Source organism: Aspergillus bombycis, assembly GCF_001792695.1.
Source record: "Aspergillus bombycis strain NRRL26010 chromosome Unknown contig00148, whole genome shotgun sequence".
Taxonomy (NCBI): Eukaryota; Fungi; Ascomycota; class Eurotiomycetes; order Eurotiales; family Aspergillaceae; genus Aspergillus; species Aspergillus bombycis.
The window spans coordinates 54,700-73,053 of record NW_019170150.1 but is presented as its reverse complement, the minus strand read 5'-3'; the positions used below and the strand labels follow the sequence as shown (position 1 = coordinate 73,053).

At 48.9% G+C, this 18,354-nt stretch overlaps 7 protein-coding genes across 7 annotated transcripts; 3 read left to right on the top strand and 4 right to left on the bottom strand.

The window, feature by feature from the left end:
* Positions 1-130: 130 nt before the first annotated feature.
* Positions 131-1,314, bottom strand: ABOM_011248 (uncharacterized protein; the record flags this gene model as incomplete). The annotated part of the gene is made up of 2 exons (XM_022538376.1): positions 131-899; positions 968-1,314. Coding segments are annotated over 2 exons (1,116 nt in total), but the record flags the coding sequence as incomplete, so codon positions are not given.
* A 1,652-nt stretch (positions 1,315-2,966) lies between these two features.
* On the bottom strand, positions 2,967-4,207 carry ABOM_011247 (TDT family transporter; the record flags this gene model as incomplete). The annotated part of the gene is made up of 4 exons (XM_022538375.1): positions 2,967-3,113; positions 3,167-3,452; positions 3,503-3,799; positions 3,855-4,207. The coding sequence occupies 4 exons, from the start codon at positions 4,205-4,207 to the stop codon at positions 2,967-2,969; spliced, it is 1,083 nt and encodes a 360-aa protein (XP_022384051.1).
* Positions 4,208-6,494: 2,287 nt separating this feature from the next.
* ABOM_011246 (putative extracellular rhamnogalacturonase) lies at positions 6,495-8,125 on the top strand (the record flags this gene model as incomplete). Its single annotated transcript, XM_022538374.1, has 4 exons — positions 6,495-7,124; positions 7,228-7,266; positions 7,321-7,522; positions 7,554-8,125. 4 exons carry the CDS (start codon positions 6,495-6,497, stop codon positions 8,123-8,125), a joined length of 1,443 nt encoding a protein of 480 aa, XP_022384052.1.
* A 670-nt stretch (positions 8,126-8,795) lies between these two features.
* Positions 8,796-10,202, top strand: ABOM_011245 (putative sugar transporter; the record flags this gene model as incomplete). Its single annotated transcript, XM_022538373.1, has 1 exon — positions 8,796-10,202. The coding sequence occupies one exon, from the start codon at positions 8,796-8,798 to the stop codon at positions 10,200-10,202; it is 1,407 nt and encodes a 468-aa protein (XP_022384053.1).
* A 550-nt stretch (positions 10,203-10,752) lies between these two features.
* Positions 10,753-13,782, bottom strand: ABOM_011244 (putative NRPS-like enzyme; the record flags this gene model as incomplete). The annotated part of the gene is made up of 1 exon (XM_022538372.1): positions 10,753-13,782. One exon carries the CDS (start codon positions 13,780-13,782, stop codon positions 10,753-10,755), a length of 3,030 nt encoding a protein of 1,009 aa, XP_022384054.1.
* Positions 13,783-15,044: 1,262 nt separating this feature from the next.
* ABOM_011243 (aminotransferase class I/II-fold pyridoxal phosphate-dependent enzyme) lies at positions 15,045-16,446 on the top strand (the record flags this gene model as incomplete). Its single annotated transcript, XM_022538371.1, has 3 exons — positions 15,045-15,813; positions 15,868-16,010; positions 16,063-16,446. The coding sequence occupies 3 exons, from the start codon at positions 15,045-15,047 to the stop codon at positions 16,444-16,446; spliced, it is 1,296 nt and encodes a 431-aa protein (XP_022384055.1).
* A 1,163-nt stretch (positions 16,447-17,609) lies between these two features.
* On the bottom strand, positions 17,610-18,242 carry ABOM_011242 (uncharacterized protein; the record flags this gene model as incomplete). Its single annotated transcript, XM_022538370.1, has 1 exon — positions 17,610-18,242. One exon carries the CDS (start codon positions 18,240-18,242, stop codon positions 17,610-17,612), a length of 633 nt encoding a protein of 210 aa, XP_022384056.1.
* Between the last annotated feature and the right edge of the window lie 112 nt (positions 18,243-18,354).

Below are 18,354 nucleotides of genomic sequence, written 5' to 3'. Positions count from 1 at the left end.
CTTGTGCTTGTGCTTGCGCTTGGGCCTTGGCCTGCGCTTGGGCCTGGGCCTGAGCTTGAGCTTGAGCCTGAGCATGAGCCTGAGCCTGAGCCTGAGCCTGAGCCTGAGCCTGAGCATCTGTGGCGTATACAGCCGGCGTTTGACCATTCACTTGTTTCGCTGATATCGCAGGAGATACAGTCGCCTTGGGTTGCTTCGGACGTCGCTTGGTTTTAGTCTCTTCCGCGTCTGGCTCTTGGACTGAGAGCTCTGCACTTCCCCCCATGGTTGACGGCGTTGTCGACTGCGGCGGTCGTTGCTGGTGTTGTTGCGCTTGTTGCGCATACTGTGCTTGTTGCTGCGGCTGATATTGGCGTTGCTGGTAAGCTTGTTGGAACTGGTGCTGCTGGGCCTGTGATTGATATGGCGAGCGCTGGGCCTGCTGCGATTGGTACCGAGCATGCTGCTGATAGGACTGCTGTGCTTGCTGTTGCGCTTGTTGCTGGACCTGTTGTGCCTGTTGAGCTTGCTGTTGCTGGAAAGTTTGCTGCACTTGCTGCTGGTAAGGCGACTGTTGCGCTTGTGCTTGATACTGAGGCTGGGCCTGAGCTTGTTGGTAGGGAGACTGCTGAGCTTGCTGGTACTGTGCTTGCTGCTGCGGTTGATACTGAGCCTGTTGCGTTGCCTGATACTGCGCCTGCTGCTGGTACTGATGCTGCTGCTGGGGCTGAGCTGCGGCCAACATGGGCGACGCGGTCGTGGGAGTTTGCGCCGGGTGGGTATGCGTCGTCTGTCGGTGTTGATACTGCGCATGTTGCATGCGGTCCATCGACTGCTGCGGCGATGACAAGCCCATGGCATGCGCGTGCGGCGACATGGCCGCCTGGGCGTTCATGGCCGCCGCGGGGTGCCCGCGAAAACTAGCCATGGGATTCATATTCCTCTGCAAGCTCTGCAGCGACAGATAAGGGTCTTTTAACTGACTTACAGACTCGGCACCTCGAGAGAGCAGATCGGATGAACCTGGGGCGGGAAATGGCCAGGGAAGGAAGCGAAATTGCCGGCCGTGGGAATTCCCACTAGCGGCGCCGACGACGACGGAGTCATCTTGCGAAGATCTGGAGAATGAGCTGCCAAATCGGTTTGCTGTTGACCGCGCAGAAGGGAATTGTTCCCGGCGATACCACTGTTATGGTGTTGATGCGTGGCAGTGGCAGCCGCAGCCGCAGCAGCGGCCCCCATCGACGGGGACTGGAGATGTTGCTGCTGTTGAGGATGGGCATTCTGCTGAGCTTGCCGTTGCTGGTGAAATGAATGACCCCCATATCCCATCATCTTAGCGGTGATATGAACCCAGGGAGGGTTGAGTAATTTCCGCGCTATCTGTATGCCTTCTTCTTTCTTTTTAGATGGACCGTCAGACTTTCAGATAGCAAACATGTGACCACCGCGTCCCGACGCGGTATGCACGGTGAACGGACGCTCCCAATCGGTAATTGACGGCTGGAGAATTAAATTCCAGATCCACCGAGATTCACAGGACGGGACCAGCTCGCAGCAATTGACCGAACTCTCCCAGGGAAAAACGCGCGCACCTCGAGCGCGTATCAGTTGGAGAGGAAGATTTGCCGTGGAGAGTCGGCAATTTGCACCTGCGAAAATGATATGGGGGATTGATTGGTGGCCTTAGGCTGAGATTCTACGGTAGACGGTTGGCTCCGTGGCGCAAGTTGTTGGGGAAGGCAGAAAAAAAAATAAAAAAAAAAAAAAAGGGAAAGAAGTATTAGAAAATTACCCCCCAAAATAATACAAGGGGAGAAAAACCCACTGCGCCCGAACCACCTGCGAAGGTGCCAAAGGAACAGAGGACGAACACACGGTGATGCCCCAGGGAGAAATGGGATTCTTCCGACGTAAACTCGATGGAAATGTTCAGCTATACTGGAATCTGGGGAAGAGCCAAGCGGATGATTTGTTTGGGATCGCAAGATCACCGGCGTGGTTCTTTTTTCGCCCTTTTTTCGATTTTTTTGGATTTTTGAATTTTGAATTTCCATTTTTTATTTTTAATTTTTTAGCTTCCCTCCACATCACGTGATGTATGGCCATGCTGGCCACTCATCGCTCAGCCACACCACTCGATGGACTGCGGTCACGACAAAAATACGAAAGGCGTGTGAGTTGAGGGCACGGAGGGAATACGCGAAATCTCGACCAGAAGAGGCGCCAGGGTCGAGATGGATGTTTCTTTCTTCTTTTCTCTCTTTCGAAACAAAAACATTCCCGGGCGCAGAAAAGGGTTGTGGTCTGCACTAAAGAATAAAGTCCTATGGGCTAAAATCAAAATTAAAATAAATCAATAAATAAATAAATAATTTTTTAAATACTTTTTCATTTTTTTTATTATTTATTAAATATTTAAATATTTAAATAAAATAAAACAATTCAAAATAGATCCCCATATTATATCACTGACAGACCCTTTCCACCTATAAGATCTAAATCTCTCATTTAAGCTTATATTACCAAAATGTCCGGTTCGATTGTTGCATTTCTTTCTCGACTTTTTTCTTGCTTGGTTGATGGTGGTTGAAGGCATCATCCACGATCCTCGAAACCTTCACCAACGCAACGCAACACACACATATACACACACAAAAACTAAGTAAAAATCTTTTTAAAAAAAATTAAAAAAGAATTACATTCGAGAACCAGAATGTAACAATAATAAACCCAATCTTATCTTCCCCAGTAGTCTAATTTGATAATTTTATTTACTTTTTCCCCTTTGATGTGCATTAGAAATAATTTATTAAATTATATATACTATTCAAATATTCTTTTCTACCAACCACTTTTCTTAATTGTGTAGTATACAATATACACCCTACTAACCGGGTGTCAAAAAAAAATAAATAAAAAATAAAAAATAAAAGAGAACTATAAGGGACCCACAACAATATACTGTACACTACAGTACCGATCTGTTACGCAGCTCTGGTCGCGTCTTTGTCCTCCTCTTTGCTTTTCAAGTTCGCTAAACACGGCGCGACAAACAACTGTCCGGATACCACTCCCATGAGCGTCCCAACGCTCACAACAATCCATAATACAACCACGCAAAGCGAGACAATCTACCGGACGTTAGCGCGAAATTCGTCGACAAGAAGCGTAAAAGAGCACATACTGTCCCAAGGATTCTAAAGAACTCCGATGGCAATTCTGTGCCCATTTCACAGGTACAGGTGGCGAAGACACCCAGGGGAAATGTGAACCCCCACCATCCGATGTTGAACGGAAAGCTCTTGCATCGAACAATGGATGCCAGGGCGAAAAAGAGCCAGACAAGTGCGAAAGCCCAGAGAATCAAGGCGACCAAGAAGCCTACTGTGTAGAAGACATCGCCGGATGATGCCTGAAGTGTGTGCGTTTGAGGGAAAATGGTCTGTGCGGCTTTACCCAGTTTCAAGATCCTACAGACGTTAGAATCTACGTGCACTCTGCTGGGGAAAAGCGCCCTTACCCAAAACCGCCTTGGCTCAATGGGCCCAGAGGCAAGAAAACGCTGACGATCACCGCCTTGGGCGGAATCTTGTGCAGAGTCAGTCGCTGTAGGTAGATCACCATGACCATCATGGCCAGTGGAAGTCCGATTCCCCACAGGATATACGAAACGATCACAGTCCAGAGCGCATGTTGCGGATTGGAGAGAACACCCGCCACGATGCCGCCGGAAGACCCGGCAACGACGCAGCTGACAATGGGGAGGAGCCAAACCGCGGTCATGGATGAGAGTTGCGTTTCGCCTCCATGGGCCATCCTAGGATACATTTAGTGTCGTTCAACTCGCGATTTGGAGGGAACATGTGACGTACAATGAGAATGGCAGCGAGAGAGCGATAATGACTGAGAGGATGGCGTCAAATATCCACATCCCCCAGGCGAAGTTCTTGGCCCATTCCCCCCAAGCTGGGACGCAGACGAAGCAAAACATATTAACAATAGTGGCAAAGCCCATTGGAAACGTCCCAAGGAACATAGACTGAACCGGATGGGTAATCATCACAGTGAAAATCTCCGGGTATAACGAGTACCGGAGGACGGTGATGACACATCCTATCGCGAAGAGAAGAACGTTGAAGGCAAAGATCGCAACAGAGATCCAGTAGAGCCATTCACCGTTATAGGGCAGGGTATTTAGTAGGATTGAAACAATGCCTGTGCCCATCGTGACCGAAAACCACCTGTATCCAAGGTTTAACAAGAATGTTCTCCCTGAGGAGAGGATTTGAGGCTTACGAAGGGGTGAAATTGCGAACCACCTTCCTCCAGCCCATATCATGTTTTGTGAGTGGGGATTGTCCTGGGCTTCCGTTTGAACTAGCCATGACTCGATGTCGATTTTCAGCCTTGAGCTGTTTGATGTCTGGGGTTGCGGGAGAGTTTTATTGACTCGGAGACATCCGTTGCCACCCGTTTCCTAAAACAATCATTGACGTTACGATGTCTATCATCTCTTGGTTTGTCTACGGTTACAGTCAGGTTATATACACCATCATGACCTCTACAGCTTAACCTGTGAGTCATTGGTGCTCACTCTTGGATTTCTATATGATCATCTCATCCGAGACATAACAACTCGGCCGAGAGCATCGGCGACGGTTGCGGGAACCACGAAAGGAGGTTCACAGGTAGAGAGGAGTAATCTACCAATGCAAGATATAAGGAGAGGAATTTGGTAAACAGGTTCTCGTGTGTAGTCCAGATCGTTGCTTGAGTTTGTATTTCCTTTCAACGTTCGGCGCATGCCCACTCGCTCAAAGAGGTTGTATAGGACCATACTATTAGTATACTAGTAGTAGGTACATGTACTAAACCAATGAGAAGAGAAAGACATATCTAGAAGAGCCACTACTAGTACTTTTACGGTTGAACCTTCTCCCATACCTGTTTTAAAACAGTTACCCAACGTGTGGTGAAGATGGCCTAGCCACCTTGATTGCTGACGCACCGGCTATGCTCAGGGAAGCATCGCATCACCTTCGACTAAGAGTTGCGACCTAGATGCCGGCAAATGGATTTCGATTTCACCATTTCTTTTTCTTTTCCCACATTAACAAAATGTTAATCACTCTGATCGAAGATGGCCAGACAGGATGCTTCCGCTGAGGGCTTTGTCCAGAATCAAAGAGAAAAAGACCTCATGAGATTGTGCAGCAACAACCACTCATGAAGCCCTTCCCCCTCCCTCCTTCTCCCTCCTTTCCATCCTCATTGAAATCGTCTCTCTTCCCGTGTACGTTTTCTGGCGCATGAGCTATGCTCATTTGGTATATCCTGGAGATTTGTCAATCTGCCACCATTGCCAAGGGACATGACCGTCCATCCTGAGACAGAGTCATCCAGGCATATACGACTAATCAAGAGAAGTATTTTATGAGGTAAAATATTGCAATCATATCTTAGCACTTTAGACGGGGTTTTCCCATGAGGGTTTAAAGGACTTGGAGGGCTTTAGTCTCACCAGTGTCTCCTGCGACATGGCATTGCCGGAAGTGAAGACTGACGCCTGGTCTAATTGAGAAGCATCTCCTAGAAAAAGCCAGAATCCAGGAGATTGGCATATACTTTTCTAAAGTTTAGCTAAACTCGAATAATCCCATGGCTTCTTGATGAGATTGTTGTGGGTCAAAAGGGTATAGTTTGTTAGCTCCTGCTATAGGTTTGTGATATCGTGGATTCACTGTTCTTGGATAACACCGAAACCGAGCCTAGCTCACTAGATATGCGTAGAACAGTGGCTGCAAGACTTTCAACGAGAGAATGAACAGAGATCGGTGGTAGACCGTCGCTTAACCTCGCTTACAGGTCGCTGATGAACCCGCCGCTCAACCTACATAAAGAGGTAACTATAGTACGGCTAGATCTGAACGACGGAGACTACCCCTTTATGAGTTATGGGCTCTGCGCCCAATCTAGTCCTCGGGCCGATGGTACTGTGTAAAGATCCCGCTGATCGGCCCATTTGACACGACGAACAGCCCCGTGCACGTAAGCTCCGACGCGATCATCACCCCGATACCCTAGGAGAAGCAGTGAAGGATCCACCTGCTTTATCCACCAACGGCATCAACATCGGCAGTGAGATTTTACACCTCTGAAAGCATTTGATTTGGTCATGAATCATGCCTCAAGCACTAAGCATTATCAAGTGCGCCTATTGTTTCATATAGACAGGTGTTTCGCGTCCTCGATGTCAGACGAGAGATGATCTGTCACAAGAGGGGATAAGTTTCAAACATACGCTCTCAAATCTGGTACCGTTTAATATCCCGTTGCATGATGTTAAGGATCTCTATGGGGCTGTAACGAGTAGTGATCCGGTAGGGTTATATCTGTACACTTAGGATAGAAATGGGTATTTTAGGCCGACAGCATCCGGTTCGCATCTCGCAACCCCTTCTTGTCGTATTAAGCCAAAGAATCAAGCTGAGGAGAGTCCAAAGATCATCAAAATGCACTCTCTATCACTCCTCTCCTTCGCCCTCCTCTCCCCGTTGCTGGTCAACGCCCAACTCTCAGGCCATGTCGGCCCCCTGACCTCCTCGGCGTCCAAAGCGAGCACCAAAACTTGTAACGTTCAGGACTACGGCGCCAAAGCTGACAAAGAGACCGATATTGGCTCCGCCATTGAGAAGGCATGGGATGACTGCGCTGAGGGCGGTGTAGTCTACATCCCATCGGGTGATTATGCCATGTCCTCCAGGCTGAAGCTGTCCGGGGGTAAAGCATCCGCGATCCAGCTAGACGGCATTATCTACCGCTCTGGCAGCGATGGCGGAAACCTGTTCATGATTGAACACTCGTCAGACTTTGAATTCTTCAGCAGTACATCCCAGGGCGCAATTCAGGGATTGGGATACGAATTCCACAAGGATGGAAACCTGGATGGACCCCGGTTGTTGCGGTTCTATGACGTGACGGATTTCTCGGTCCATGATATTGCACTTGTGGACTCACCTGCTTTCCATCTGTCTTTGGATACGTGTAAGAATGCAGAAGTCTATAATATGGCTATACGGGGTGGTGATTCTGGTGGTTTGGACGGTGTTGATGTTTGGAGCGAGAATGTTTGGGTCCATGATGTATGTTATTTCCATCTTCTTTTCTCTCTCCCCTTTCGTGCTTATCGTACATCTTGTTTTTCACAATCCTTCTGAAATTGTGGCTAACGGTATATGTGCTTAGGTTGAGGTGACAAACAAGGATGAATGTGTCACGATCAAGGTTGGTGTCCCTGCATCTTTTGTACAACAGTTTACATCGCTGACTGGATTATAGAGTCCAGCAAATAACATCCTGGTCGAAAATATCTACTGTAACTGGAGTGGAGGCTGTGCGATGGGATCGTTGGGTGCGGACACCAACATCAGCGACGTGGTATACCGCAACGTCTACACCTGGAAGTCTAACCAGATGTACATGATCAAGAGCAACGGCGGCAGTGGAAGTGTCTCGAACTTGGTGTTGGAGAACTTTATCGGTATGTTTCTGTCTCATTCTGATACCGGTAGAGCCGCATACTAAGAGTAATGGCTGGGATGTACTAGGCCATGGTAATGCTTACTCCTTGGACATTGACGGTGAATGGAGCAGCATGAGCACTGTATCAGGAGACGGCGTGCAGCTGAACAACATCACTGTGCGCAACTGGAAAGGTACCGAGGAAGACGGTGCGGCCAGAGGGCCGATTAAGATTGTGTGTGCTGAAAAGGCACCTTGTACTGATATCACTATCGATGACTTTGCGCTGTGGACGGAATCGGGGGATGAACAGACCTACAGCTGTGAGAATGGATTTGGAAGCGGATTTTGCCTGCAGGATGATGATGATGGAAGGTCTACTTATAGCACCGTTATCACTGAAACTGCCGCTCCGACAGGATACGATGTGAGCAGCATGTCAAATGATTTGAGCACCGCATTCGGAACGGACGCTTCGATCCCGATTCCGACTATCCCCACGTCGTTCTTCCCTGGCGCCACGCCCTACAGCGCACTGGCGGGGGCAGCCTCAGGCAGTGCCACGAAAGCCACATCATCCGCCACGGCATCTCGTTTCCGCCACCGTCGCGGGTCCCATTAATTAATTAATTAATCAATCAATGAATTAAGCGTCGGTGGAGATTCTCTTGCGGGGAAGACAGTTGGAACTCGACTCTCTTTCTTACATAGTCCATTGATCTATTAACTAACTAGCCCTGTGTACTTCTTCGATGTGAAGTCGATCCATGTGGAGTCTATTAGATCCTCTACGTGTTTTATTGCTCTCTTTTCCTCCTTAATTCTGACTAAACCGTCACCGATGTAGCTCACCTTGTTTCCTGGTTGACATTGCAAATGCAACTCTGGCTGATGAAAGAGTAGCATCCAATCTACCTTGAATGATACCATCGACGCGGCTGATTCCGTCATTTAATACTACACCAACCAAGATGCGTCTTCAAAGTAACGTGAGTCGCACATTTTGCTTAGAACCTTTTGTACCCAGCGTTGTCCTCTCCCATCCCATCTCCATGTGCTCGTGAGATCAGCCCTGAAGGGCAATTGCTTGCCCCGAGTGACCTGCCTTGCTCATTTCGATTTTAGAGATCGATGGTAGATTATACCCCCCTCCCCACAATGGACGACTCTACGCCCAAATTTGACGAGCCCGACCCTCCCTCTTCGCCGCGGCACCGTCATACGATGGCGCTGCGACGTCCATATACCGAGCGAACGCCGAAGTACTGAACCAAGCCCTCCAGGATATTGGAATGGGCCGATATCAGTGGCAGCTGTTCGCCGTCATCGGGTTTGGCTGGGCCAGCGATAATTTGTGGCCAATCGTCACCTCGCTCATTCTTGTGCCCATATCTTATGAATTCAACGTCGCTCAACCGCCTCTCTTGACGCTCGCCCAGAATATCGGGCTGTTGATCGGAGCGCTCTTCTGGGGGTTTAGCTGCGATTTTTTCGGGCGCCGATGGGCCTTCAATCTCACAATCGGCATCACCGCCGTCTTTGGCCTGGCAGCTGCTGGGTCACCTACATTCGCAGCGGTCGGCGTCTTTGCGGCTTTGTGGTCGGTCGGTGTGGGGGGAAACTTACCGGTTGATTCGGCCATCTTCCTCGAGTTCCTGCCGGGATCGCATCAGTACCTGCTGACCGTCTTGTCCGTTAACTGGGCCCTGGCGCAGCTACTGGCGAACCTGGTTGCGTGGCCGCTGCTGGGCAATTTGACCTGTGCGTCGGCAGAAACTTGCACCAGGGATAACAACATGGGCTGGCGGTATTTCCTGATCACCATGGGCGGGCTGGCCCTTCTCATGTGTATCGTCCGCTGCCTCTTCTTCACACTTTATGAATCCCCGAAGTACCTCATGGGCAAGGGTCGCAATCACGAAGCCGTGACTGTAGTCCATGAGGTTGCCCGCCGCAACGGGAAAACGTCTGATCTGTCGCTAGAGAATCTGGATGAACTAATAACCCTTGAAGACGAACAGCATGCTCCGCGCCAGGGTCTCAGTACATCCGATCAGATGCGCATGCTGATGGAACCCCTCAGCTTTTCACACGTCAGAGCGCTATTCAACACACCGCTGCGTGCCTGGTCTACCGGCCTGATGATTCTGATCTGGACTCTTATTGGACTCGGTTTCCCCCTCTATAATGCCTTCCTGCCCTACCTTCAACAAACCCGAGGCGTCCAATTCGGGGATGGCTCCACTTACACCACCTACCGCAACTCGCTCATCATTGCGGCTATCGGCGTTCCTGGTAGTCTCGTCGGTGGCGCTATGGTTGAACTCCCCCGCCTGGGCCGGAAGGGCACTCTCACCTTCGCTGCCATCGCGACAGGGACGTTTCTACTGGCGTCGACGACTGCATCGACCTCCGAGGCCCTTCTTGGCTGGAACTGCGCATACAGTTTCACAAGCAGCCTGCTGTACGCTGTGCTGTACGCATACACCCCGGAGATGTTCGAAACCAAAGACCGCGGAACGGGCAATGCATTGGTCAGTGCCGCGAATCGCGTGGGAGGCATTCTGGCCCCCATTATCGCCATATTCGCTACTGTACAGACGACCAGCCCGGTGTACGTGAGTGGAGTGTTGTTCTTAGTTTCAGGGTTCTTGGTATTGCTCATTCCCTACGAAACGAGAGGGAAGTCGAGTTTGTAGATCTTTTTCTCGTTCATCTACTACTTGTCAACGTGCATGTTGTAATGTCAGGACGACCGGTCAGTCATAGAGGCCGACCGCCACATATAACGTATCTTTTCTGATGGATAGTCAATAATGCTTACTCTGGAGTTTAATGAGATCTCATAACTAGATAGATCTATCTCACGCGCGATATAATGGACAGAAGACCTTGTCTCTCTCTCTCTCTCCCTCTCTACAGCTATAATGATTGTCCTAGTTCTGAAGATGCTTTGACTTTCTATCTAAAGTACGAAAGCCCCAGAAGCAAATCAGTTGAAAGTGAATGCTACATAAACCCCTTAATGCAGTCGACGAATCCCAGACGTAGTAGATTTAGCTGTGTGAATGTCTAGCACTCTCAACATCGACAGGAAAAGTCTAGTACTGTAATAGTAGGAATGTCAGTTATTATACCCGCCAGCCCGTTCCCACGAGACTCTCCTGAACGCCGTGTGATTAGAAGTAGATGGACCTCTTGCAGCTGAGCTGCATCAATGAAAAGGACAAGGGAACAGCCAGACTTGATTCACACCTTGTAGAATCCCTTCCTGTTCCAAAACGAGATATACTTCTTCAGCAACGGAGCATCCAATGGTTGATACTGGAGATCAGGCCGATCCTTCAATGCCTCGACCGTATTATCCGATCGATAATACGGCGTATACTGACTAACTTCCCAGCGGGTCAATCGCCCGAGCACACGCTCCCTGAACATTGGTAACAGGGATGCCAGCGGTCCATCTGGCCGTTGCTTTGCGAAGACCTGTTCGACCCAGTCATTGTAGTCGATTATCTTCACTGGATAGCCGGCCTCATTAATCACACGGCAGGTATCTACCACGGTGACTGAGTTCGACTGATCCGGGGAGAGAAGGCTGTAGGATCGTCCTAGGCTCTCGTTAGACGAGGCGATGTGCATCGCAGCTGAGACCACGTAGTCGAGCGTCACATACTCTAGCCGTTGGTCCAGTCTGGGAAAGGTGCCCAGTTGGATGCATCCGACTATTACCCGGGACATAAAGTCGTCCGGATTGCTATGTCCTGTGACGCTGTCTCCGATGATGAACCCTGGCCGGTAGATGACAGTGGGTAAACCTCGGTCACGCATGCGACGTACCATCGATTCAGCCGTCCATTGGCTGCCCGAGTACCCTAGGTCATACCGTACGGCCTGGCTGTGTGGCATCAAGGGTTCATCCTCGTATAACTCTTTGGTTCCCAGGATGAGGCCGGTTGGGCCCCAAACATCGATAGTGGAAAAGTAATGGAAGGCTTTGCGACGACCTGCAGCAGCCAGGCGGAGCGCGTTGCAGGTGCCGATGACGTTGGATCTGTGGTGTTCGCGGTACGATTCACAGAAATTCACTTTAGCTCCGAGATGGAATATTATTGATGCCCAGTTGGCCAGCCAGTTGAAGCGCTCTGTCCCTAGGCCTAGAGTGCTCTCGACGAGATCACCATCGAGAACAATAAGCTTTTGCTCGTGTTCCGCGCAATCAGCCCACAGGTCGTAGCGTTCCAGGGCTTGTCGAATCCGGGTGGCTGCACTCGTACTCTGCTTCGAGCGGGCCAGACAAGCGACTTGCTTGACAGATGGTCTGCAAAATAGACGGTGAAGAAAGTGCGCCCCGACAAAGCCGGTAGCCCCTGTGATAAACACCTTTCCCTCATCTTCGGATTCCCAGTGAGGAAGTAGTTCAATATCATCGACTCGACTTACGTCTTCCAACCACAGCCGGGTGTTATCAGGCGCATTCCATGTGCTCCCAGATTCCTGGAGCTCGATAAGTTGTGATAGGCTTGATAATGTAGGATGACTGTAAAGGTCTTCCATCGAAACCATGCACCCCAGATGGTCTTGGACCAATGCAAGAAGAGTCGCAGCTTGGAGTGACGTGGCTCCTAGGGCAAATAGATCATCATGCTCGTGGATTTGTGGAATGTTCAGAATCTTCTTGCACAGGCCAGAAAGCGCTGCCGTCTTGCCTTGTTTCTCTTTAGTGCCATTTTGAAGGGGTTTCTGTTCTTCGAGCATTTTGAGTCGGCCGTCTATCAGCGCCTTGCGGTCCAATTTTCCGTTTGCTGTCAAGGGAAACCTTTCCATAAATTCCATAGCATTGGGTAGCATGTATTGTGGGAGTCGTTTAGAAGCAAAGTCCCTCAAGTCCTCTGGATGTACAGAATCCATGTCCTTCGGGACAACGAAGGCCACTAATGCTTCCATTCCATCTGCTGTCAGTGAGGGCTGCCGAGCAACGACTACCGCCTGAACTTCCTCATGAGATTGCAGGACGCATTCAATCTCTCCTAGTTCTACCCGAAATCCGCGGAACTTGATCTGTGTATCTGACCTGCCCAGAAAGTCGAGACAACGGGATTCATATTGCCATGCACCTATATCGCCAGTGCGATACAGACGCATAAGATCGCCCTCACCTCCCGGGATCCCGAGATCCCTTTTATGTAGACGAAGGAAGGATTTCTCAGTCTCCGACGGCTGGGCAAAATATCCAATGGATTGTTGAGGACCTCCAATGCAAATTTCTCCGCGTCTCCCGCAGCCAACAACAGGCTTCTGGTCTTCGTCGAGTAAGATGACTTTCATATCTCCCACGGACTGTCCAATGCTGATACGTTCACGGTGAGTGTCTTTAAGTGTCACTTCAAACATAGTTGTCAGAGTAGTGCATTCGGTAGGTCCATATGTATTCCACAGATGCCGGGGAGGACGTGTTTCTAATACGTTCCTCATCGCCCGCGCATTGGCGACGTCACCCGCCGTGAGAACGTGATGCAGCGATTCGAACGCTCCAGGAGAAGCAAAGGCAATAGTCTCAAACAGTACCGCGGTGATTATGATGATCGTTATACCTTGCTCCCTAAGGAACGCAGGGAGAGCATTAGGGTCTGTGACTACATGACGTGGAGTGACCACAATGGCTGCACCAGCAATCAGGGTGACCCAGATCTCGAAAAGGCTGAGGTCGAAGCCGGGACTATTGAATTGTGCCACTCGGTCTTCTGGACAAAGTGGTGTCACTGGAGTCTTTGTGGCAAGGTGCAATATGCTGCTTGCTTGGACCTGAACCGGCTTCGGTTTCCCGGTTGAACCAGATGTAAAGAGTATGTGGCTCCGGTTGACCCGATGGCCAAACCCTAAATTGGGAACGACAGAGGTAGATCGCTTTTCGACATCACTCAAGTAGATATGGCTGAATCCACGAAGCTTCAGGGTTCCAGGCATTTCCATAATCACATGTTTAGCTTGGACATCTTGTAACATGGACATGATGCGACGTTCTGGAAAGGAGGGCTCGATCGGTACGCAGGTGCCTCCAGCCAGAAGGACAGCAAGTTGAGCAACGACTTGTGACCTCCCTGGACCGAGCAGAATTCCTACTGGTTCCTCCAGGGATATATCGAGCTCTTTCTTCAGTGCCTGGGCTAATGCGCTCGATTCAGCAACCAGCTCACCGTACGTGAAGGTTGATGCTCCATCAATAACGGCGGTTGCACCCGGAGTTTGCTGAGCATGGGAATGGATAATTTGTTCCATGATTGCAAGGGTAAGCGTTAGAGAGTGGATTTAATTGAGAATTTGCTGAAGTTTACTAATCATGCAGATAGATAATATGAGAGGACCTGAGTAGGCAATGTACTTGTACACAGTAGATCTGACAAGTGATCATTTTGTACTCGCACCTCATCCAGAGCTTCTTGGTTGCTCTGCATCACTATGCCGTAAGATAAAATGGCAAAGCAAGGCTACCCTACCAGCTTCTTGTTATCGTTGCTTACTATCTCGATTCGGCTCTTGATGGTGTCACTATTCCTGGCAATGTGGTGGCCAAGTGAGTTTGAGTTTTTCACAATTATCATATCAATGTCTACCGTGTGGGTATCCAGTCTAACCAAGCATCATATTCTTGAATTTGGATGGCATAGACTTGTTGGGAATGCAAAAAATAGACGCACATGACCTGGAACTTGTAGTGTGACAGGAAGTGAGCAGGATTAAGTCGTGTGCAATTCTTAGTCCTTGCCTCTAGATACGGCCTCCATCAACGTCAACATATGACATACCGCTACTGATCTTGCGCTAGCTGAGTGGGCTCGTCCAAGCCTAGGTGCCAAACCTGTCCTGTAGATCTAGTACACCTTCTTTTGGACCAACCAGTGCCAATTTTCATGCCACAATGTAATGGACATCGTGGATGACCCTGGTATGACGTTGTAGAATTTAATCCTGAATATATATTGACAATGGACAAGGGGGGTGAAGAACTGTGGGGGCGTTTCGTTTAGTGTAAGAGCTGATTTGTCGGTTTCCTGTTCGAATCCCCCATATTGAGTTCCGAGAGCTGCATTGTGGGTTCGCTAGACCAGATAGAGAGCGCTCTTCCCTGCATTCACAGGATCGCTACATGAGCAATTGACGTCTAGACTTGACATATTTCCAAGGATGCTTGGTAAACCTGATAGGGCTTGGGATATTGACAGGCTAGGCCCTGTGAGCAAAGTTACCTGGAGCCCGACGTTTCGATACGAGTAAAACCGAGCGCATCGGGTCACTGACATGCTTGAGCGCCACATTAGGAGGGTTGTCGTTGATACTTACCGCGGAAGATATGGCACCATCAAGTTTTATGCCCCAAAACTCAGCAGGATGTGGCGCTATGAGTATCCGTGATATCACTGAAGTTAAACATACTGGAAAAATTGTAGTTTGTGATGCAGTCCAGGACTACTATATAAAGGGTAGACAGACAAGCTACGGTGTCTCGGACACATAGAAGCAGGACTCATTAAGAAAACAATATGAGTGCGGGACTCGATATTCTCTGCCATAAGCTTCAGGCTGCGCTGGACAACCGCCGTGAAGAGGGTCGACTTATTGACCCCCCTTCTGCGGTTACTCTGGCTGAAATGACAGATTTTGGCTCTAACGACAGCCTCTCTCTGTCATCCTCCGGTGTCCTATCGACGGCGTTTTTGCGCGAGCTTCTGAAACACCCGAACTTCACTGTCGGAAGCACCTCTTCACGTATCTTAGATGGCACCAAGCAGTATCTAGAGGACATTGAGCGTGACTTGGCTCAGTTCCACCGTGCTGAGTCGGCCATGTTCTTTAACTCGGGGTATGATGCCAATGTGGCCGTTTGGTCTGCAATCCCACAACCTGGTGACTTTGTCGTTTATGACGAATATGTGCACGCAAGTATTCATGACGGCATGCGACGAGGACGAGCCATGACTGTCCCATTTAAACACAATGATTGTGAATCTCTTCGAGACTGCCTGAAGGACATCCAGGCTGGACACTCTGCTGTTTCTGAAGGGAAACAGGTTGTCTTTATATCACTGGAATCTTTCTACAGCATGGATGGTGACGTGGCTCCAGTTCAGGAGATAGTGAATGTTGTCCGAGACACTATTCCGCAGGGCAATTATGTGCTTGGAATCGATGAAGCCCACTCCAATGGAGTTGTCGGACCAAATGGCTCGGGGTTCATCTGCCATTATGGGCTGGAAGCTGAGTTTGCCATACGACTCCAGACTTGTGGAAAAGGACTAGGGTCGGCAGGAGGTAAGAATCATTGTTCCGTGTTTTGTCTCCATAGAGTCTAACGAAAGAAAATAGCGGTAGTACTGGTCAACGAAACAATTAAATCCGCGCTTCTCAACTATGCTCGCAGCGTCATTTTCAGCACAGCTCCTAGCTTTCCTACCGTATCAGCTGTGAAGGCTGGCTATGATCTGCTAGCCAGTGAAGAGGGAGAAAGGGTTGGTTTAACCTCTTATGACAAGGCTCTAACCGGCTAACTCTATATCGCAGCGTCGATACCGACTGCAGAAAAATTTGCAGCACTTCTACCAGACGCTGACGACAAGTGTTGAGTGGAAGCAGGGGAAAGAAAAGGGTATTTTTAGTCTTCCGACCGAGAAGACCTGGCGATCACAGCCCTTCCTGGCCCCCATAGCTGCAATAGTGTTGCAGCCAGGAAAGGCGAAGGAATTGGCACAGCATTTACACCAGGCCAAGTATTGGGTAAACACAGCAAACTTTCCCCTGGTGCCCAAGGACAAAAGTCGAATTCGGATTGTCATACACGCTGACAATACCGAGAACGAGATCGAAGGCATTGTTGGCTTACTGAGAGAGTGGGCCCAAGGGCAACTGACACGCAGTGAGAGAAAGTCAAGACCTGCCCGAATGTGAGGAGTTGTGCAAATTGAGTGTTGAAAACATTTCCTGTGTTCGTGCCATGCGTTTACCAAATTGCCACAATGAGATAGAAGTGGGATTTAACGGATTTAACAAAGCTTATTTCATCTGCCAAAGTAACTTGAAACTTAACAGTTAAGCTTTGGAAGAAGGACTGGAGGTTGAACGAGAGTTGAATTGAGGATCAGCCTAGAGCTTTTAGTATAGTACTCAGTATTCAGAAATTTATATAGGAGGGGTGTCATGTGCTATTCATCTCGTGACATTTAGATACTGAATTCATTCGCTTTTACTCCGGGACTGATTAATATTTGGATCTCACCAGAGTCACTACCACACCGGTTGCCCTTGTGACTTAAGGGACTTTGGTAAGAAGGGTTATAAAAAAGCTCTTGTACTTGATACTGGACTCAGGTCTAAAGCAATAATCTTAATGTTGGTGTACAAACTCGGCATGGCCAGAATGACCAAGACTTCGACTCTCCAACAGATTGCATTTAGCCTAAATAGCTTCCGCTAGGGAAATATTGAACTATGGACCCTTGCGTACTGTAGCTAGATTCTCCTCCACCTATAGTCACTTATTATGGTATTGAGGGTAGATATGATGCGAAGAGCGTGATAGAAGCCGAAAAGCAAAAGACAGGAGAAGAGCATACAACGAAGTTTAAGGTCCAGGTTGCAATGGCGCCATACAGTTATAAAACATTCCGTAATAGGATCACATGAAGGACACTCATAAATACTGTTTGCTTATTTGGAATCCTTAAGTTGTTTGGTGTTGAAGATCAAGGCCCTGGAGGCTTTGCTGCAATTCCGAATTCAGGCAAGACAAAATACCCAGATGACAGTTGAAAGCCCGACCATTGCGAACCACTTCTGAATGCCACACTGGGAGGCTAAAGCTACTTACTTTTGTGGCAAGATCCCCAGCCTTTAGACCTACAAGATTTGCTGTACCAGTTGGTGTGAGCAAACCGTTCGAATGCCTGTGTAACATCAAAGTACCAAGCATCATTGACCTGCACCCAAGAGAGCAGCCACGCTTTCCTTCAATGAGAGAACTTTGAAGGCTGTCCAGAGAGGAAAATATACCCTCGATTGCCCTTAGTCTCTTTATGTTGATGTCGTCTATAGAACCCATCAGTAGAAGTTTGTCAAGAAGTGATGTAATTGGTTTTACCAATGATCTTCCGTGGGATTGGCAAACCCAGCGAGGGGATGAAACCCGGAGCTTGGCTTATAGCAATCTCTGTTGCCTTTTTGAAGAGAGCTGGCACTTTCCAAGCCCAAGATATCCACAACCATGAGAGTATTTTTCGCGAGTATTGTGTTGGAAAGTTCTGCTCTAAACAGCTAATCCACGTATCCGCGAAGAATCGCAAGACATTGAAACACTGATAGTAATCGACCAAAACCGTGACCTTTGCAAGTAATTCCAGGCTAAGCGTTCGAGGAACTTGGTCGTTCTTGCAGTGACAAATTCTCAGCAGAATGAGAAGCGCCTCAAGATCCCAACCGTCCACGGTGATATTGACTGAGCCTGCAGTGCGGAGTGTATGGCCCTCCTTCCATGTTCCATCAAGGGCGCTTTTGAAAACTGGCGAGGCGGAAGTGAGGTGGCTTGAAGAAACTAGGATGCGGACTTCTGGGTTTTGTGACGTCTTGCGCTTCTTTTTGGGGTTGGATTCCTCACTGAAACTGGCCAAGCCTTTGTTTGCGTTCTGCAGGATGATCATCACATCTCCGTCTGGATCGATCACATGGGTTGCATTGTTCTCTGACTGCATTTTGGGAGTTGTGAGTGATCTCTAGCTATGGAAAAGAGACAAACGAAGATTGATAAGCTGTTTCAGGGAATATGCTGCGAGTAGGCTGGCTTGTGTTTTTCTGGGCCCAGAG